General features: G+C 39.1%; 1 protein-coding gene and 1 non-coding gene across 2 annotated transcripts; both read left to right on the top strand.

Annotated features, from left to right (window-relative positions):
- The first annotated feature begins 2,616 nt into the window (after positions 1–2,616).
- TRNAL-CAG (transfer RNA leucine (anticodon CAG)) lies at positions 2,617–2,697 on the top strand. Its single transcript has one exon. It is a non-coding gene; the product is annotated as a tRNA-Leu (tRNA).
- A 72-nt stretch (positions 2,698–2,769) lies between these two features.
- Positions 2,770–4,319, top strand: LOC104115840 (glutathione S-transferase U10-like). Its single transcript, XM_009626562.4, has 2 exons — positions 2,770–3,443; positions 3,828–4,319. The coding sequence occupies exons 1-2, from the start codon at positions 3,126–3,128 to the stop codon at positions 4,206–4,208; spliced, it is 699 nt and encodes a 232-aa protein (XP_009624857.1). The 5' UTR covers positions 2,770–3,125; the 3' UTR covers positions 4,209–4,319.
- The last annotated feature ends 18,314 nt before the right edge of the window (positions 4,320–22,633 follow it).

The following is a 22,633-nucleotide window of genomic DNA, read 5'->3' as shown; positions in this document are numbered from 1 at the left end:
GTAATATGCTCCTAAAGGTCTAAAGTTCCATCATATTTCGGCACGTCGGGCATTTTGAACCGCTTCGGGATCCATTCTGTAACGTACTTGGTTTATATGACAACTAAGTATACTTCTTTGAGTCTGACTCTTTCAGCATCGGCGGTGCACCCGGGATTTGGTCCATGCGGGCGTTCACTTCCCTCATAAACCATAAGAGTTCGCTATTGAAGGGATCATTCTTATTATTGGGGCCGGATCCGCTTCCCCCAGCCCCATCGGAGCCAACCTTCGCCCCTCGGAGTGTTGTTGTCGACCCTCTGCGTTGTTTGATTCGTGGGAGCACCGGGAGGAACTGTACCTCATCCATTCACGTTATCGGAAGCCCCCGACAATGCGTGTTTCAACTCCGTCATAACCTTATCCTGCTGTGTAAGATGGCCTAGAATGACCGCTTGTTGCTCTTGTAGGACTCTTACCGCTTCAACAGCATGCTCCTCTTCAGCATTATCGGGAGTCGCCTCCCGAACATGTCGCGGGTACCGCCTGTAGTGGACCGGTGTAGCATCGTTTCCTTCATTGCGGGTGTCACTGACTGAATCCTCGTGATGAGGCTAGTCTCCTTGGGCCTCAAGATTGTGTGTGTTGTTAACACCATTATCTGCCATGTTTTGTGATTTTTTGCTAAGACAAATAATCAAAACACGTTAGTAAAAGAGGCAAAGATCAATTTAATTACACGACTGTCTAGGCCCCATGTTGGGCGCCAAACTGTTTACCCGTTAAACGGCACAATTAAATTTATACGTGGCTTCTAGACAAGTGAATTAATTCGATCCTGTAATAATAAAAGAATTGAGAAAGTATGCAATATTTAGCCTTGATATGAAGATGAAATAGCAGAAATAGTAGTTCTGGGAGCGAGGCTTCCGGGTACAACAGTAATGAAATCAAAAAGTAAGAAGACCAAAATTGTATAGAACTTTGAATAGATTATAGCGTGAGATTGCTAGAAAAATTCGTGTCCTTTACAATGATAACAAAGCTCACTTTTTATAGCTGCACCTAAGGAACAAGGCCCTAGGATCATGCCCTTCTATAGTGTCAATTATGAGGGCCATTGGAGAATGTGTAACGATGAGCATAAATGACAAATTCTTTATAACGGGCAGTGTACTAAATGTTGTGGAATATTCTCCATTGAATGATACTGGGTGACATGTATTTATTGCATCTTTATGAGCGTCATTCTTTCCGGTGACAAATGAAATAATTGTCTTTCGTTTTAACTATCCTCTGCCTCCGGCTTCACGTGTCACTCTTTTATGCAACCACCTAGCATAGCATATTTTACCCTATACATAACTATAACTCTAACTTCGCTCTTAATTGTTAGAGTTAACCTTTTTTGTGAGCCAAATACTTTCTTGCAATCAAACATCTTGTTGTTGTTGGGGGTTCCAACTCCACTTCGTATTCCCCACCCTATCTCCCCAAGTATGGGAAACAAAACTTATTGCCAATATGGTCCATCTATTAATATTAAGAATAAAAGATTCTCTTACTCCGAATAGTGGTGGCAAGATTTTGAAATGCAAGGAGTTATTAGATCAAAAATTGTATAGATTTGTATATTGAGTTCTGAAATTTTTATAAAAATACAAATTTGAAATATCAACTATAGTAGTAAAGAAAATTAGTTATGACTGGCAAAATAGCAATAGTGCTAGTATTGTACTCCTTTCGTTTCAATTTATGTGAACCCATTTGACTGGACACGGAGTTTAAGAAAAGAGAGAAAATTTTTGAGCTTGTGGTATAAAATGAGACGCATATATTTTGTGTGATTATAAATCATTAAATAAAGGTAAATTATTTCCAAATAGGGAAATGAGTCATTTTTTTTGGCATGAACTAAAAAGAAAATATTAAACTTAGGGAGTATTTGGAATTGAGTTGCATCACCTAATCACAGTGTGGTATTCTATTGCATTTGCATTGAAATGAGTGAACTTGTTTTATAAAATAAAGTAAGAGTGGATAAGGGAGAGGATGCAAGTGAGTTTTGTAGGATAATTCTCTTCATTTTTTAAATTAAAAAAAAGTAGGATTTCTTTTTTGTTATTTTAATTAGTGAAGTATCAATATCTATCAATCAATCAAATGCGACTCAGTTTCAAAGTATAAAACTTTATTATAACTGAAAATATCGAATTGAAGAAACGTTATTTGGATGAGCTATTATTCCAAGACGTCAAGCAAAGAATTAGTAGCATTGCTGTTGAAATACAAACTCTGTTTCTTTTATTAAAATGGGTGTGATCAACTTTATATTTTTAGAAGGTAAAATCTGTAGTTTTGGTACCTTCATTAAGGAGAAAAAGATAGTCAAATGTTAGGAAAAACTGCGCACTTTGATATAATCTTAACAAAAGTCGATGAATGAGATAACTTTGCGTCTAAAGATGAGAATTTTTGGCTCCTACATGAGATAGCGGAACAGTTCCTTTACAAATCCCGATTAGAGGAGTGTTGTGCTGGCACTCGTGAAAATTGGATCGTTGAAAAAGAAAAAAACAGGACAATTAGGCAATTAGAAATGTGATTAAAATCTGATTATGCGTCATGTCCATAAGAGTCAAGATGGCCGAGTTGGTCTAAGGCGCCAGTTTCAGGTACTGGTCCGAAAGGGCATGGGTTCGAATCCCATTCTTGACAGTTGAAATATCGAATAATTTTTGCTTCTCCCATATATTTACATGTATCCTCTCTCTCTTTTTTGGCTTTTGGGACGTGACCATCTTTATATCTTTGGGTTTGAAGGATCTGTTTCTCAAAGTGTCTACGCAGAAGACATACTATGCGAACCAATTTTTTTCCGTCTTTAGTTCAGATACATCAATTTTGAAGCAGTAGTCTAACGAGCTAAATATCTAATCTTCATACGTCATCCATTGCAGTCACTATGTAAACTTATAGTAAAAGAAAGCACACCAAGTAATTCTACTAGTGTAGCACAAAACTAACCTCTCGTTTCTTCTAGTCAAACCTAAAGATTACGCAGCATATAGTTAGTGGAAATTCTATTTAGAGAGTGGAAACTATATCGACATCCGTGATATTAACATTTAAAAAAAGAAAAGCTAATGGAAGATGAAAACAAAGTTACTCTACATGGAATGTGGATTAGCAGTTACGCGAAGAAAGTGGAGTTGGCTCTCAAAATCAAAGGCATAACTTTTGATTATGTTGAAGAAGATTTGAGCAACAAAAGTTCTCTGCTTCTCAAATATAATTCCGTTTATAAGAAGGTTCCAGTATTACTTCACCGTGGAAGACCTGTTTCTGAGTCCCTTGTAATTCTTGAATACATCGATGAAACCTGGAAAAACCAACCACGATTCTTACCAGAAGATCCTTATGAAAGAGCCACAGTTCGTTTCTGGGCTACTTACTGCCTTCAGGTTATACTTTTATGCTTCTTTCATTTGTGTTACTATATCAATGTATATGGTACAACGGAAGTCATTTTCTCGAAAAAAATACGTATATATTAAGGATTATAGAGTGTTTGATGAAATTTTTTAGGCCTAAAGAATAATAATAGTGATGTCTAGTTATTGATCGGAGCAAGTAATATATGAAGTTGAAAGTTCAGATAATTGTGAGGTAAACAACTTGTGTAAATAAGTATACATTTTGTCGAAATCAAACACCAAAAAATGACTCCGCTCACAGAAAACATATACTAGTATCTTGGAAAATGCCTTCCGTTGAACCAAAATAAGCACACATTTATAAAATTTGCCCACTTCAACTTGATTGATTTTAAGATGAAATGATTGCAGATATCAGATACCATGAAGAAAGCATTCATTTCAGCCCAAGAAGTTGACAAGGACAGAGCATTTGATGAGTTCTTTGAGAAACTTCAAGTGATGGAAGAAGGAATGAAAGATTTTTTCCCAGGGGAAAGGTCTAATATCTGCGCTGAGACTATGGGACTTTTAGATATAATAATTGTGGGTTCACTTGGTACATATAAAGCAGCAGCAGAAGTACTCAGAATGAAGATTTTGGATCCTCAAAGGAATCCATTTATATATTCATGGGTGAATACTCTACTTGAGCTGCCTTTGGTGAAACAGACTCTTCCTCCACATGACAAGGTGGTTTCAAGACTTGAGTTCATTAAGCAAAATGGCTTTACGTTTCAAACCAATATTTGAAATGGTAATAGGACTTATCACTTATGGTTTGTATGATGAATATGTTTGCTTCTTGATGATTAACTGTAACTCAATATTGCTTCAACTTCTTAGTGAATCTTAGAACCTAAATATTTTCTGTATTATGAATTGAAGCCTGACACCTGATCAGATGTGGACCCAGGATTTGAGCACGCCAGGGGCACTAATGCCTTTACATATGCCAATTAGTAGCGTCAAAGTTCGCATGCAACTCTTTGAAAACTTAGCTATTATGATAGCTTGTCATCAAAGTACAAACTCTCAGTCGCCGTTGTCAAAGTCGACATATGTTGTTGCTTCATCGAAAGTGATTGAAGGGAGGACGAAGAGTTTGTATTTCTCTACTTGTTGAGAGAGGAGCTACAATTTGGGGCTTTCTATTTTAAGGAAGGGATTTGGAAAAGAATAAAATTAATTAAATTGACTATCAAGCAGTACTAAATCATAATTGAAGTCAAAAGAGATAAATTAATAATAAAAAAGAGTAAAACCAGTTGACCATTAAGTACAGTATAAATTATGGTAGGAATCAATAAAGTGAAGCAAAAACGTTAATAACTTTAACTGCCAAATTTTGATCCCAAATCCCAAAAAGCATGTAAAGAAAGTTCAGTCGTATACTCTAACAAAACTACCATTCGGCCTTTTGTGTTTTTGGGCACCAGTATGATATTAAAGGGGTCCTCTATGTATAATGGAGGATCCAATATTTTAAGGTAACGGGTGCTCTCACTGTTAATAAGTGCTAGCAAATGATGGGAGGAGTCAATTGATATGGACTGATTGAATAAGTTGTAGATAACACAGATAAAATTTTCGAATCACTCATATTTAATACAGATAAAACATAGATTGAATGTCGAAAAATATGAATATTTATATTTTCTTGAATATTATCATTATTGTGAGGATTCCAAACCACAATATAGGCTGTCAAATTTGGTGGTGATAAATTGAATATATTTTCTTTTTGTGCCACAATGAAGAAAGAAACAACGGTAAAGTTACGAACAAAAGGGAAAGCCATGTAAAAGGGAGACGAATTAGAAAGTCAATTAGTGCACTACGTAAGAATCAAACTCTGGATCACACAGAGCGCATACTTAGATTTTGTTTGAGTAATGAGTACTTACCTAAATATGTATCCACTTCATGCGAAATTGTCTATATAATTATATGTTCGATACCATGGGCAATGGGTGCTTGAGCACCACAATCCTCCATGTGGATCCGCCCATGTCTATGTATAAACCGATACTTATACATTGTTTTTACCGAGACTAACGGGTTCCGATGACCCCTGTACCTCATATCTAGGTCCGTCCCTGGGCACCTCCAAAAACAAACTTCCCACCAAAGCAACATTTATTTTTTCCAGATTTCTCAATCTAAACTTTCAGGATCTAAATTTCATCTCTCTCTCTTCCATTTTTGAAGCTGGTGCTCTGAATCACTATCAGTTTGATTTGTTGAACGTAATGAACTTGACTCTATCACTGAAAAAATTATAAGCAGACCAATTCTTGTGTATGCTAGTTCAATCCCCTTTTTCTTGCTCTTTAGTAGCTCACTAAAAGGAGCATTCTTTTATAAAGTGAAAATGAGAGTTCTTCCTAATCAACTAGGGACAATCCCTTTTGAGATACCACTAATTTCTCCAACTATCTGAAAATAACCTTTCAGCTTATAATCTACATAAGGTACCCCCAAGTCAACTTCCATGTATCATGTTCCACAATGTCATGTCTACCACGCAACAAATTTATACTTTTTTCATAACAAGTTGATAAAGTGCTTGATTAAATTCACCAACTTGCAGCATTAGAGATAAGAGAATTGACTAATCCCATATTCCTACTGCCATCCAGTGTGAAGTATGACTTAGTGCCCACTTTGCAACTTAACAGCTCCATGCCCAAAACGGAGAAACCTGATAAGCCTTTTTTCCTCAGCGTGACAAGTCAGTTAATATAGATCCAGAAGAAACACCATTCATATTTTCATGGGTGACTTAGTGTTATCAGAGGCGTAAAGCGCAAAAAAACTCTAACGTCTGCGTCTACTGGGATTTAAGCGCAAAACGCAAACAAAGCGTGAGCTTTAATTTTTTTTTAAAAAGCGCAAATGGAGAAAAACTACAAATGTGTAGTGTGTAGTCTAAGACTAATATCTATAAGCATAAATACCAAATGTACGCACAAAGAAATTGAAGAAAATTTATTATAAAATAAAATATCAATTATTTAGCGTCGCCTCTTTAGGATTACGCTCATTGGTAAGGAAAAATATGCCTTAGAGCCTTGATGACAGCATTGAAGCGCCCCTAAGCAAGGCGAAGCGCTCAACACGTTTTGAACCTCACTTTCGGGCTTAAGTGCGCTTTAAGCGCCTTTAATAACGCTTGGGTGACTGCACTCAATGAACTTCCTCTGGTGAAGGAGACCATCCAACCTCATTCCAAGATGGTGGAACGTTTCCGCTACGCCCGTCAGAAAGCTCTTCAATCGATTTCCTTGCTCATGATGTTTGTTATTTTCCCATGAAGGTGAAGATTAGACCTTTTACCTTAGGTTTAATTTGTAGACTAATTTCACTCTGTAGTATGCCTAAATGAATAAAGACACATTAGTGTTAGGAGTCCAAATGTTATAATTGGCTTCTTGATATTTAAACTGATAAGTTTGTCTTTTGTATTTTGATTGTCACACCTCCTTTTTCCCGAATGGATATGGAAATTTTTTAATTAAAGTGATATTAATCGAAATGAGATTATTTAATTAATCAGAGTCGCCACTTGGGATAATTTATGGTGTCCCCAGTCACCGGTTTATTTTAAAATCCCAAATCGAGGAAATTGACTCTATTTTTGGTCCGCAAAACACAGAAGACAGAATAAAAAATTCTGTTAACGCGGGAGAAGGTGTGAGGCACTCCCGAATTCCGTAATTTTTGCACGGTTGCTCAGCTATTAATAATTGGCCTAATTATCTAATTTATTACATATTTTAAACCTATGGTGCATTGTTTTACCCTTTAAACCGCTTCTGGTATTTATGAAATTTATTTGAATAAGTCGCGATGTCGCGCACTCATTTGTTTTTATACACATTGCGAATCGCGCGACGTGAAATGCACCCGCGATTTATAACATGTTCATTTTTATTATTGTTTGAAGTTATGGTCGAGTCACGTGAAACGCACACTCGGATTGAGGATTACGTATCATGATTATGCCACGAGAACCGTACCCATAACCACGATAATTTATTATTAATCGCGCCTAAAACAAACTACGATGTTTGTGGTTCTATTGTCCTAAAATTTGGGATTTTGCTTGTGAAGTTCAGATATTAAAGAGTTTTGGTAGTACATATGCCAGCGAATTACTACACAAATTTGTAAGGAAAAAAAATTGATTCTACAACTTTAAACGGTTAAAGCCTTAACGATGTGAACGCTTTTAACGCCTAACCATCGTGATTCGTGAATCTGTAAAGTGAATTCAGGCAGAACATTAATCCTTATTGGACTCATGCTAACTGAATTAATCCAATGACATATTTATGAGTTCAAAAGTTAATGAAAGCACAAATCAAGCCAATAAAGTGGATGGCAAAGAAATGGCCAATGGGCCCATCGAAAATTGATGTAAAAATAGCATGGGCTAGCCAATTTTCGGATTGGTCATTCAAAAATAGCTAGCGTTTGTTAAGTCATTGAAAAATAGCCACTATTTTTTAACAACACGAAAAATTTCAGCATAATATACTGGAGATCGGTGCGCATGTGTATGAACTTCCAGCATATTATACTGGACCGGTATATTATACTAGAACTTCAATATATTATACTGGAAGTCCAGTATAGTTATGCTGGAACTCCAGTATATTATGCGGGAGTTCTAGTATACTAATTCTGGAACTCCAATATAATATGTTGGAGTTCCAGTATACTTATGCTCGAACTCCAGTATAATATGCTAGAGTTCCAGTATACTTATGTTGGAATTTCAGTATATTATGCTGGAGTATTTTTCGGATTTTGAATAGTATTTTCGTTCAAATTAATCTTTATATGAAAAGTGGCTAAATTTCGATTTACTTTTGAAACTGTGGCTATTTTTGAATGACCACTTGTAAATATAACTATTTTTGAATTTCTCCCAAAATTGATCTCATAGGCCCAACTAGACTCTCAATAATCGAGTCCAGCCCGATTCTCCATAGGGCATCAAGGACTACCCCAGTAGGCCTATTTTTCACTACACCAAACCCAATTGTATCAACCATTTAGCATTTCCAGTGACTAACTAACAATTATACTTCTAACAAAAGAAAAATTACATGTGTTCGTTTAGCTTTGTAGTTTGCACTTCAAATTCATACAAGGTCACTTAAAAATGACATGAAGGAATGAGCTATTACATCTGAATCTTCTAATTAAACAATTGAAACACCCCAATGAAGAATGTACTATGCTATCGGACCTATGAATTGAAATACTTGGTCTAGTTACGAACTCAATTGTTTTCTCCTACTTATCACAACTTCTCAGCCAAATCTCCTCTTCTTAACTAAATTACATGACAAATAGTAAGTAAACCAGATTTTTTTTAAACAAAAAAAAAACCATCTTCTAACATGATAAATATAGTAAACTTAACTTACAACTCAATTTATGTTTTCATCACGGCAAACAAATAGGACATACTATAATGAATATTAACCAATTGACAGCAAGGAAACAACAAAGCATGAACACATCTATAAAACTTTCAGTCAAACAAAACAGAGTTTATATCATTTGATCAAGGTGATACCTGAATATAGCAAGTAAACAGAATAAGAAAATAGATCTCTGAAGTTGGAAATGAAACATCAGAAAATAGTAGAAGCAGCAGCAGTAACAAGAAGAAAACAACTTCAAATCCACTCCAAAATCCAACGAGAACTCAAGAACTACTGAAACAGTGCAATGGAATTCACATTGGCTTTTCAACTCTTTTTTTTTTTTGGTTTTTTCTAAGTCTAAATTCAATTTTCAGATTGTTTTTTTGTGGAGAATCAGTGAATGTGTAGGTGAGAATGAATTAACGTCTGTGTAGTGAAAGGTAAGAGGTCTTATATATATTGTGCAAAATCTGTCATGTGCACAAAATAAGAAAGGGAATAATTTTCAGAAAGCCACCCCTCAATTTCAGGAAAAAACATATTTTAAAACTGAATTGACAGTTGTCCATTCGTTATCCCTCCATATTTTTAGCCCTTTAGCTTCTGTATTTTACCCTTTTTAACCCCAAATCTGATCTAAATTCTCTTGTTCTTTGCATTATAGTCCCTTTTAGAAACTTCTTGACCAAACACCTAAGATTCCCTGGTTTTCCAAATTCCTTTGACCCCTTTAACTCTTATTAATGACAAATAAGCCATCATACAAATCACTCCCAATAAACAAATGAGCAAAATGAATATAATTAACTTGATAATTAAGACTAATTAACACGCAATTGAACTACTAATGATGTAATTAATTAATTAATTAAGCTAGACATGCAGAAGAAAGTCCTCATAATCAACAAATTACTATCACTTTAAACAACAGTTTAGCAAATTTAATTAAGGGTAATTAAAGTTAAACTAACACTGGATTCTAAACTAAACACTGATCAAATCATAATTAACAAATGACCTCAATTAAATAAATTGGTTAAGCACATTCTGAACATAGAAGAAAGAAAGAAAGAAAGAAAAAAAGAAAAAGAAAAAATGAGAAGAGATACCTATCGAGCACCTAGTGCAGGAAAACAAAGATGGCCGACTTGAATGGACTCCGGCGTTCTTCGAGATGAGCCGAAACTAGTATTAATCGAATGTTCTTGTTGAGAACAAACGATTAACACAAATTTCGGGTCGAATCGATCTTGGAAATCTTGAAAGAATCAAATAAAGGAAATTAGGTTTTCTAGCTATTTTTAGATCTTAAATTTGACGAGTTGGTGGGGATTTTGGGGAAACTGATGGTAGGCTAGTGATTAGGGGAGGCTAAGGATTGTGTGGTACAAATTTGGGTGGGATTAGAGGCGGGCCGCCGCCGTATGGGCGATTTTCGGTGGCGGCTTTGAAGGGGAGTGAGAGATGAGAGATGAGAGATGAGATGGGGTCGGTCTATAGGGTTTGGGGGGAGGGGGTTCAGACAGTTTTAAGGGAGGAGGGTGGTGAGTTTAGGGCCGTTGGATGGTAGGAGATCAGCGGTTGAGATCAAATACCACCAAAACGGGATCGTTTGGCTTATATAGTGGGGTTGGACCGATTCAAAAGGGTTTGGGCTGGGGCAGATTAGGGGTGTCTTTGGGCCATTGAGGCCGGCCCAATTCTCTTTCTTTCTTTCCTTCCTTTTTTTTTCTTTTTTCTTGATTTTAAATCTTAATCTAATTAATGAAAAACCTAAATCAAATCCTAAATCAAATATAATTTGTAGAATTGAACTTAATTATATATTTCTACCATTTAAATAATTAATTAACTTAAAACTAATGAAAGAAAATAACTAATTTAAAACTAAGAGCGAAAAATGTAAAAAACAAATGACCATTATTTTTGTGATTTTCATTTAATAATGCAACTAATAAATTTAATTAAATCCCAAAATGCAAATAAACCTAAAATGCTATGCAATGAATATTTTAGATATTTTTTGTATTTTATTATAAATTTAAAATATTAAATATGCAACTAAATGCAAACAACAATTAACAAGAAATTATTAGAAATTCTACGAAATCAAAAACAATTAGAAAGATTTTTTTCTTCTGAATTTTATAGGAGTATTTTTCACAGAGCAAAAATTACGTGCTCACAGCTGCCCCTCTTTGCTCGAAAACATGAAGAGTTTTTGGGCAAAGATAAAGTGAGTAATTACGAGCAATATTTTCCCGTTGGATATTCTATGGGAAGCCTTTTGAAAAAGTTTGACCGAAACTTACTTCAGAGGTTGCCTATATATCCTTGGCTATAAAGGAATCAGATTAGTGTAGTTCTGGGAATTTTGGTAGTTGAGACTATCGAGAAGCTGTGATTTAACTGCTATTGCTGCTGTTACTGCTTGCTGAACTCCTTATTACACCAAAATCAAAATGAAAAGAAACTAAACAAGTCTATCGGTTATGAGTTACAAGATTCCTATCTATAAGTCTTCTGAAGTTTGATCTTGAATCTTCTACAGTCCTGTTGTGCGTCTCGAACTATCGACTCACATTTTTTAGGCGAGTTTCTGTTACTTCTAACTTGAATTGACCATATTCTTAAGGCGGGCTCCTGCTACTAACTTGAACCTTGAAGTGAATTCTGAAATAACTTCCCCCGTTCTCTAAGTGGGCGCCTGCTACTAATTTGAAACTTGAAATAACTCTGAAAATAATTCCCTTCTTTTTCAGGTGGGTGCCTGCAACTGACTTGAAATTTGAAATAACTCTGAAAAGAATTCCCTCGTTCTCTAGGTGGGCGCCTGCTACTGACTTGAAACTTGAAATAACTCTAAAATGAATTCCCTCGGTCTCCAGGTGGGGGCCTGCTACTGACTTGAAACTTGAAATAACTCTGAAATGAATACCCTCGTTCTCCATGTGGGCGCCTGCTACTGACTTGAAATTTGAAGTGAATCTGAAATGAATTCCCCCATTCTACAGGTGAGCGCCTGCTACTAACTTGAAACTAGAAATAACTCTAAAGAATCTCCTCGTTCTCTAGGTGGGCGCCGGCTACTGACTTGAAATTTGAAGTGACTCTGCAATGAATTCCCTCGTTCTCCAGGTGGGCGCCTGTTACTGACTTGAAGTTTGAAGTGACTCTAAAATGAATTCCCTCGTTCTCCAAGTGGGCGTCTGCTACTGACTTGAAAATTAAAGTAACTCTGAAATGAATTCCCTCGTTCTCCAGGTGGGCGCCTGCTACTGACTTGAAAATTGAAATAACTCTGAAATGAATACCCTCGTTCTCCAGGTGGGCGCCTACTACTGAATTGAAAATTGGAATAACTCTGAAATGAATTCCCTCATTCTCCAGGTGGGGGGTCTGCTACTGACTTGAAACTAGAAATAGCTCTTAAAAGAATTTCCTCGTTTTCCAGGTGGGCGCCTGCTACTGAATTAAAAATTGGAATAACTATGAAATGAATACCCTCGTTCTCCAGGTGGGCGTGATACTGACTTGAAAATTGAAATAACTCTGAAATGAATTCCCGCATTCTCCAGGTGGGCGCCTACTACTGACTTGAAATTAGAAATAACTCTTAAAAGAATTCCCTCGCTCTCCAGGTGGGTGTCTGCTACTGACTTGAAAATTGAAATAACTCTGAAATGAATACCCTCGTTCTCTAGGTGGGCGCCACCAACCATGAATGCAACATCACGAACCTTCCGATCTGCATAACTCTTCTGTCTAGATTGGGTTGTACGAAGTCGATCCTGAATCAACTTAACCTTTTTCAAGGCATCCTGAACCAAGTCTGTACCCAATAGTCTAGCCTCGCCCGGTTCGAACCAACCCACTGGAGACCGGCATCGCCTACCATACAAGGCCTCATGCGGAGCCATCTGAATGCTCGACTGATAACTGTTGTTGTAGGAAAACTCCGCAAGTGGTAAGAACGGATCCCAAGCACCCCAAAATCTATCACACACGCACGAAGCATATCCTCCAGTATCTGAATAGTGCGTTCGGACTGCCCGTCCGTCTGAGGGTGAAATATTATACTCAGCTCTACCCGAGTACCCAACTCACGCTGTACTGCCCTCCAGAACCGTGATGTAAATTGCATACCCCGGTCAGAGATGATAGATACCGGTACACCGTGAAGTCTGACAATCTCACGAATATATACCTGAGCCTGCTGCTCTGAAGAGTAAGTAGTAATCACATGAATGAAATGAGCTGACTTGGTCAATCTATCCACAATCACCCAAAATGCATCAAACTTCCTCTGAGTCTGTGGGAGCCCAACAACGAAATCCATAGTGATCCGCTCCCATTTCCATTCTGGAATCTCTAACTTTTGAAGTAAACCACCTGGCCGCTGATGCTCATACTTCACCTGCTGACAATTTAGGCACCGGGCTACATATTCCACTATGTCTTTCTTTATCCTCCTCCACCAGTAATGTTGCCTCAAGTCTTGATACATCTTCGCGGCACCCGGATGAATGGAGTACCGTGAATTGTGAGCCACCCGGAGAATCAACTCATGCAAACCATCTACATTAGGCACACATAGCCTGCCCTGCATCCGTAATACATCGTCATCTCCAATAGTGACTTCCTTGGCATCACCGTGCTAATTGTATCCTTAAGGACAAGCAGATGAGGGTCATCATACTGACGTTCCCTGATACGATCATAAAGAGAAGACTGAGAAACCACACAAGCCAAAACTCGGCCCGGCTCGGAAATATCCAGTCTAACAAACTGGTTGGCCAAGGCCTAAACATCCAAGGCTAACGGCTTCTCTGCTACCGGTAAATATGCTAAGCTGCCCAAACTCTCCGCCTTACCACTCAAGGCATCGACCACTACATTGGCCTTCCCAGGATGATAGAGAATGGTGATATCGTAATCCTTAAGCAACTCCAACCATCTCCGCTGCCGCAAATTAAGATCCTTCTGTTTAAACAGATGTTGTAGACTCCGAGGATCGGTGTAGACCTCACAATGGACACCGTACAAATAATGCCGCCAAATCTTTAAGGCATGAACAATAGCTGCTAAATCAAGGTTATAAACTGGATAATTCTTCTTATGTACCTTTAACTGTCTGGACGCGTAGGCAATCACCCTACCATCTTGCATCAACACTGCGCCAAGACCAATACGCAACGCGTCATAATACACAGTATAAGACCCTGGACCCGTAGGTAATACCAATACTGGGGCTGTAGTCAAAGCTGTCTTGAGCTTTTGGAAGCTCTCCTCCTAATCCTCGGTCCACCTGAACGGAGCACCCTTCTGGGTCAATTTGGTCATAGGTGCAACAATAGAAGAGAAACTCTCTACAAATCGGCGATAATATCCTGCCAAACCAAAGAAACTCCGGATCTCCGTAGTTGAGGACGGTCTGGACCAACTCTGCACCACTTCAATCTTCTTTGGATCTACCTTGATCCTCTCGCATGAAACTATATGACCCAACAATCCCACTGAATCAAACTAGAATTCACACTTTGAAAATTTTGCATATAACTTCTTTTCTCTCAAAGTTTGAAGCACAGTCCTCAGGTGTTGTTCATGACCTTCTCGACTCCGGGAATACACTAGAATGTCGTCAATAAACATAATGACGAAAGAATCAAGATAGGGCTGAAATACATTATTCATTAAGTGCATAAATGTTGCTAGGGCGTTGGTTAGCCCAAATGACATTACAAGGAACTCATAATGACCATACCGAGTCCTAAAGGTAGTCTTCGGGATATCTGGCTCCCGAATCTTCAACTGATGATAGCCTGAACACAAGTCGATCTTAGAAAACACTCTAGCACCCTGAAGCTGATCAAATAGGTCATCAATACGTGGCAATGGATACCTGTTCTTCACTGTAACCTTGTTTAGTTGGCGGTAATCAATACACATCTACATAGAACTATCCTTCTTCTTTACAAATAAGACAGGAGCACCCCAAGGCGATACACTGGGCCGAATGAAGCCCTTATCAAGCAACTCATGTAACTGTTCTTTTAATTCTTTCAACTCTGCTAGGGCCATACGATATGGTGGAATAAAAATGGGCTGAGTGCCCGATAACAAATCAATGCCAAAATCAATATCCCTGTCGGGTGGCATACCCAGAAGATCTGCTGGAAATACATCGGGAAAATCCCTTACTATAGGAACTGACTCCATGGTAGGAGTATCAACACTAGCATCTCTTACATAGGCCAGATACGCATCACACCCCTTCTCAACCATTCGTTGAGCTTTAAGAAATGAAACAACCTTGCTAGGAACATGATTCGAGGTACCTCTCCACTCTAGCCGCGGTAGACCTAGCACATCCAACGTCATCGTCTTGGCGTAACAATCAAGAATAACATGATAGGGTGACAACCAGTTCATGCCCAAAATAATATCGAAATCCACCATACTGAGAAATAATAAATCAGCTCCGGTCTCAAAACCACTGATAACAATTAAACACGATCGATTCACGCGGTCCACAATAATAGGTTCACCCATGGGTGTAGATACATAAATAGAAGAACTCAAGGAATCACGTGATATGCCCAAATACAGGGTAAAATAAGATGACACATAAGAATAAGTGGAGCCCAGATCAATTAAGACTGATGCATCTCTATGACAGACCGGAATAATACCTATGATAACAGAATCAGATGCAACGGCATCTGTCCTAGCAGGAAGGGCATAATATCTGGCCTGGCCTTTCCCTCTAGGGCGACCTCTACCTGTTCGACCTCCACCTCTAGCTGGTTGTACAGGTGGAGTGGCAACTGGTGCAGTAATCATGGCCTGAGAAGCCTGAGGGCCCTGTGGAATAGGTGGGGCCTGAGAAATCTGTGGAGGTGCACCCCTCCTAAATCTGGGGCAATCTCTCAAAATATGACGAGTGTCACCACACTCAAAATAAGCCCTCGGAGGTCGTGGATGCTGGGACTGGCTCGGGCCTGATCGACTAGGCTGCCCGCTGAAAGCACCCCGTACATGAGGTACAATAGACATTGGCGGTGCATAATATGGAACCTGAGGTCTGGGAGTAGCCGGAATACCACTGGAAGCTGGAAGTGCTGAATGAATAGGACGGCCCACATAACCTCTACCATGACAGGCTGCAACTGGGGCATGAGAATTATTATATGCCCAGAATCTCGGGGCCTCTTAGCTTCCATCTCTTCCCTCTGCCGAGTCCGCATACCTTCCAATCTCCTAGTAATTGACACTACATGTTGGTATGTGATGTCCATCTCCAGCTCTCGGGCCATACTGTATCTGATAATAGGGTGAAGACCCTCAATAAATCTGTGAACCCACTCTCGAGCAGTAGCAACTAAGGCTAGTGCATGCCTAGCCAAATCACTGAATCGGACCGCATATTCTGACACGGTCATAGAACCCTGGCGCAGCTATTCAAACTCTGCGCGCCAAGCATCTCTAAGACTCTGAGGAACATACTCCCTTAAGAACATATCTGAAAATTGAGTCCAAGTGAGTGAAGCTGCCTCATCCGGACTATCCAACTCATATGTTCGCCACCACTGGTGGGCTGCTCCTCTAAACTGGAATGCCGTGAAAGAAACCCCACTGGAATCCACAATACCCATAGTACGAAGGATATGGTGACATTCCTCCAAAAAACCTTGAGCATCCTCTGAAGCTAAACCGCTGAAAGTGGGAGGGTAGTACTTCTTGTACCTCTCGAGCCTGAGCTGCTCCCCTTCTGAAACTGCTGTCCTAATCTCAGGCCGAACTGGGATAACTGGCTGCACTGGTATAACCTCTGTGGCATGGTCAACTTGGGCCCGTGGCTCTGGAGTACGGGCGGCGGGAGTCTGTGCTCCTCCCCCGGCCTGAGATGTGGCAGGAGCAAGTGGAATTAACCTTGCCTGAGCTAGAGTGTCAAACATGCTCAAAAATTGGGCAAGAGTCTCCTGAAGTGCAGGAGTAGTAACAGGCGTCTCAAGTGCATGTTCTCTAACTGGAGCTACTGGTGGCTCTGGTGCAGCAGCTCGTGCAGGTGCTCTGGCTACACCATATGGTCTTCCTCAGCCTCTGGCTCGGCCTCTGCCCCGACCTCGGCCTCTTGCGGTTCCAACAGGGGGTGCGGGTGTCTGATCACCAGATCCAGTTATGCGTGTCCTCACCATCTATGAGAGAATAGAAATATAATGGTTTTAAATTTTTAAGTCTATAAATGCGCACGATAAGGAATCAAAGAAGTGAATATTTTCCTAATAGTTCCATAGCCTCCCGAAGATAAGTACAGACGTCTCCGTACCGCAAGACTCTACTAAACCTTCTTGTGACTCATAGCACCTATGAACCTAGAGCTCTGATACCAACTTGTCACGACCCCAAATTTCCTCTGTAGGATGTCGTGATGACACCTAGTCTCTAAGACTAGGTAAGCCTATCAATGTTGAATAATAATAAATATCTGAAATAAATAAACTACAATTCAAACAATTTCAACTCCCAAAACCTGATAGAAATAAGTCACAAGCTTCTAAGAATTTGTTCTCTATGTCTCTATACATTACAGTCTAAAGCAAATAAGGAAGACAACATAGTAAGATAGAAAGGGACTCTAGAGTCTGCGGACGCTGGCAGATATACCTCGAAGTCTCCTCGTACAACTAGTTTACTGATGCCCAATCTGATAAAATATACCTGGATCTGCACAAAAAGATGTGCAGAAGCGTAGTATGAGTACACCACAGCGGTACCCAGTAAGTGCCAAGCCTAACCTCGGTAGAGTAGTGACGAGGTCAGGTCAGGCCCTACTGGAAAATATTAATAAATGGCATAGTAAAATATTTCACAATATAATAAAATAAAGTGACAATGGAAATTGAATCAATTAGTAGGTCGCCATTTAATTACACAAATAATGGCAAATAATACCTCGTGGAACAAAACAAATTTTTTTTTCAACTTTAAGAAAAATCACAACAAAATCAAAGGCAACTACGGCCATAAATCAATATAAACAAGGGCACTCTCGAGGTACCGCATTGTAGTCCCAAGTCATAATAAATTCACAATATCTCATTTTTCTTATCTCACCGCGGGAGCCTTCAAAATTTATTTTTAAAAAATTATTTTTTCCGAAATATCATCCCACGTTTTAGCCATCCTTATCACACCGCATGACTTCTAGTAGTTCCCCTACTAGCCACGCGTATCAAGCCACCCTTATCTCACCGCATGCATTTTAATACCCAGGCCTTATACCACCACATGCGTATCAATATCACAATATATCACAATTTGCACCTCAAGTGCTCAAATAATTTAACTTGCCAAGATAATTCAAGAATAATATTTTTCCACAATAAAGAGCTCACTGCTCATGCCAAAATAAATCATCAATAATATTCAGGAATAAATAACTCAGCAAAATAATATTTCAAAATCTTTAATACGTTACTTCAATACTAATTTTAAAAATGTCAAATACTTCATATTAATAATATTTAATTTAAAGAAAACCAACCTATAAATAATGCACAGAATAAAAGAAACTAAGTTCCAACTAAACAAGTAAAATAATTAGCAGGAAAAAGGTCAAGCAAATTTAAAGTATATAAACCAAATCAATGATGGAGACTATAGGAAGATTTAATAATTTAATTAATATGAAATAGTGATCTACACAATTTAAAACATAATCCTTCACATTTAGCCCGTGTACACACTCGTCACCTCGTGTACACGACTTTCATCACATTACAATTAATATAAATCCTAGGGAAAATTTCGTCCACACAAGGTTAGACAAGTAACTTACCTCGACTTGCTCCAATTTAATCACGTAGTATGCATATTTCTCGATTTTTCGACTCCGATCGACCCGTATCTAGTCATAATTAATTCGATACAATCAACAAAAATTATAGAATCAATTCCATAAGAAAATACTATATTTTTCAAAAAAATCCAAAATTAACTCAAAAATGGCACGTCTCGGAATCCGGCAAAAGTTACGAAATACGAACGCCCATTCAACCACGAGTCCAACCATACCATTTTACTCAAATCCAACATCAACTTGACTTCCAAATCTCAAATTCTCATTTTGAAATTTCTAGGCCCAAATCCTCTAATTTCACACCAAAAACATGTAATATATTCGAAATATTCAATGATAATCCAATATAATTGATTAAAAATGATCACATGTGGCTTACCTCAAGATTTCTCGTGATTTCTCGCTCAAAAATTGCCTCACCCGCTTTTGGAAATGTCAAAAATGATAAAATTTCTCGGACCCTTCTGTTTTGTACACTGCCCAGTGCTTTCGCACCTGCGTACAAAATTCTCGCACATGCGGTCCCGCATATGCGGTGGAATACCGCATCTGCGAAAATTGCTCAGCCCAGCTGCCTTCGCTTCTGCGAGCTTTGAACCGCATCTGCGCCTTCGCAGGTGCGGAAAATTCCATCGCACTTGTGCGCCTGCCCCGCACCCGCACCCTTCATCTCGCTTCTGCGCAACATGAGCCGCATCTGCGGTATCGCACCTGCGGCCAATTTCTCGCAGGTGCGATTACACCATAAGACAGAAATTGTTTTCAGATTTCTTCTAATTTGATCAGTTAACCATCCGAAACTCACCCGAGACCCTCGGGACCTTAACCAAATATAGTAACATGTCCTAAAACATTATACGAACTTGCGCGTGCGATCAAATTGCCCAAATAACACCTAAAACTATGAATCGGACCCCAAATCTAAGGAAATTTCCAAGAAAATCTTAAAACTTATATTTTCACAACCGGGCGTTCGAATCACGACAAATCAACTCCGTTTCTCACCAAATTCGGCAGACAAGTCATAAATATTATAGTGTACCTATACCGGGGTCCGAAACTAAAATACGGACCTGGTGTCCATAAATCCAACATCATTAATTTCTTAAAAATCATAAGGTTTCAAACTTTTAATTTTTCATCAAAATTCCATATCTCGGGCTAGTGACCTTGGAATTCGATTCCGGGTATATGCCCAAGTCCCAAATCACGTTACGGACCTACCGGAACTGTCAAAACACTGATCCGAGTCCATTTTCTCAAAATATTGAACAAAGTCAACTCATTTGAGTTTTAAAGCTCTAATTCACATTTTAATCCATTTTTCACATAAAAACTTTTCGGAAAATTTTACCAACTGCGCACGCAAATCGAGAAATAATAAATAGTGTTTTAAGGTATTAGAACACAGAATTAATTATTAAATTTAAAGATGATATTTTGGGTCATCACATCTTTTCTCCTTCATTCTCAACAGCCTGCAAACTACTATCAAATTTGATGTTTCTGATTTGATCTTCTAGTTTGCTTATGGTGGTCCAGTATTCATTCTCTTTGGCTAACCAAGCCCACTGTTCTTGCGATGCATCAACAAATTCTTGGATATGGGGCCTTTTAGTCGGCCTTTCAGATTCATCATTTGTCGCGACTCTCTTTCCATACCAAGAAACATAACCAAGTGAGACCTCGCCCCTGGACAAATCACATACTCAGGTGTTTGCTCCCAAATACTGGCATTCACTCCAAATTTGGCGAACCACTTCTTCAGGAAATTGGGCATCAGAGCGGATTTCGACCACATGAGTACTAAGATCTTTATCTCTGGGAACTGTCTGACATCTTCCAAGTTGTCTCAAAACCCAGTACGGGGCATAGAGCTGGATACTTCGGAGACCCATTAGAAGAAAGTAGGGACCAGTGGCAGGCCTATAAACAATCTCATCAACGGGGAGCCAACCCAATGTCCACTCTATCTGATCTACGGTTATAGAACGAAGGCGGGTAATCCAATCTTTGACCCCCTTCGGCATTTTAAATCCTGACACTCGTGTACCAAACTCTTCGATGCAGTTTTTCCCCGTAGACCCGTAATTTATTTATCGAGGACGGTGACAAAGGTGCTCGATCATCCACATTTGCAACAACAGATTGCATCCCTCAGAAAATCTGACTCCGACCTTACAGGATGTGAGGGCTCGGAATATATCTGATACGATCATGGACACGAGGGTACTCTTGGCCTAAGTAGTCAAAACATGGACAACTCCGGCTACACGAAAATCAATGTGCATGTCTTCCCTTGGAAACACCAAAAGGCCTAAGAAAGCCACCATGAAGGCAAAGCATTTATGCGTTTTCCACTTCGACCGGTTTCCTTTACTGCAGTGTCCATTTTCTGGGTCTTCAAATCCCCTTAAGTGCATGTATCGCTGGTATAGGAAGTGAAAAGTGAAAGTTCCACCTGCTAGACTTTTAGTCTTGATTTGTCTGCTTATTTTCAGTAAGTCTAGAAACTTGTTGGGAGTAACAGTCCTTGGAGACACCAGGTACTTGTGTCTTAATCCCTCCGTACTCCCAGCAAAACCCGTTATTTCTTCGAAAGTAGGTGTAAGCTCAAAATATGAGAAGTGCAAGATATTGTGAGCGGGGTACCAGAATGCCACTAATGCCTCTATCAGATCCCTTCTAGGTTGAATTTTCAATAGTCCAGTGACCGCCCCCAGGTATGGTGGACCTTGTCTCGTCCTTGTTCTCCCAAATGCTCCCACCACATGTGGAGTGCTAGTGGAATCTGATCCATAACCTTCACCGGTAAATTCTGAACAATGCTCATTCTGCACATTTTTAAATTAGGGTGACCAGGTTAAAACATGTGAGTTTTGTTTGAAAACTGACCAGATAAGATTATTTTTTGTGCAAAATCCGACTTAAAACAAATCACGACTACTTTTGCAAATACAACCCTTCAGCACCTCGGAAGGGAAGATTTTAGGGTTGTGTTTGCTAAGTGGTCAAAATTAGAAAAAGGACCATAGGCGGCTATTCTTGTAAAAACGGCCTTCCGGCGTCCCGTCGGGATATTTCTGGCTATTTGGACAAAAATGGCATCACCTAACTTTATTTATGACATAATGATGGCATTTTCATATTTTTGGTTATTTTTTGCAAAAGCGGGGCTGTACCCAATGAAGGTTGCCTACGTATCTCACATTCGGTGAGAATCAAACTCGCGTAGTTCGGTAAGTTATGACGCAACAGGAAAATATTACTTATTTTGAATTTTTTTTTCAAAATTTCGCCAGAGTTTCGGGATATTTTGAATACCAAAATTTTCAGAACCGGATGATTTTCTCTCTTACCCCACTCTTGGTTTTTCTCGATTTTCTTTCCCTATTCTAGAAGTTGGTCATCATGCAAGCCGCAACAAATAAATGTACAAGTATCACGTAAAATGCATCAGGATGGTCTCTCAAATTGGGTACGCATGTCCTAGACGGACTCAACCCCTGTGTTAAGTCCCCAATGTCAAATGCACGTGATACAAACAAACGCACCTACTAAGGATCCGGCATGAGGCTATGTTATTCTAGGTTTAAATACTGGGTGTATTGTTCTAGACCTAGCTTACCCGAGCAGACGACTCGAGCCGGGGGGGGGGGGGGGGAACGTACCGGGAACCAAAAGGCAATCCGACTTTGTAACTGATCTGATCCTCGTTCTAAATTAGGGATATGACACTCTAACAGAAAAGAAGCCACGCCAGCGTGCACTTCCCAAAAAATTTAGAAGACTCACAGAGGAGAAGGGTTTCGTAACAGTTTTATATACAGTTGAAGCAATATCAAAGCGGTAAAAAGCGGCATTTAGCACAT

The sequence above is a fragment of the Nicotiana tomentosiformis genome, chromosome 3, assembly GCF_000390325.3.
Source record: "Nicotiana tomentosiformis chromosome 3, ASM39032v3, whole genome shotgun sequence".
NCBI lineage: Eukaryota > Viridiplantae > Streptophyta > Magnoliopsida > Solanales > Solanaceae > Nicotiana > Nicotiana tomentosiformis.
This window is presented reverse-complemented; position numbering and strand designations above follow the sequence as displayed.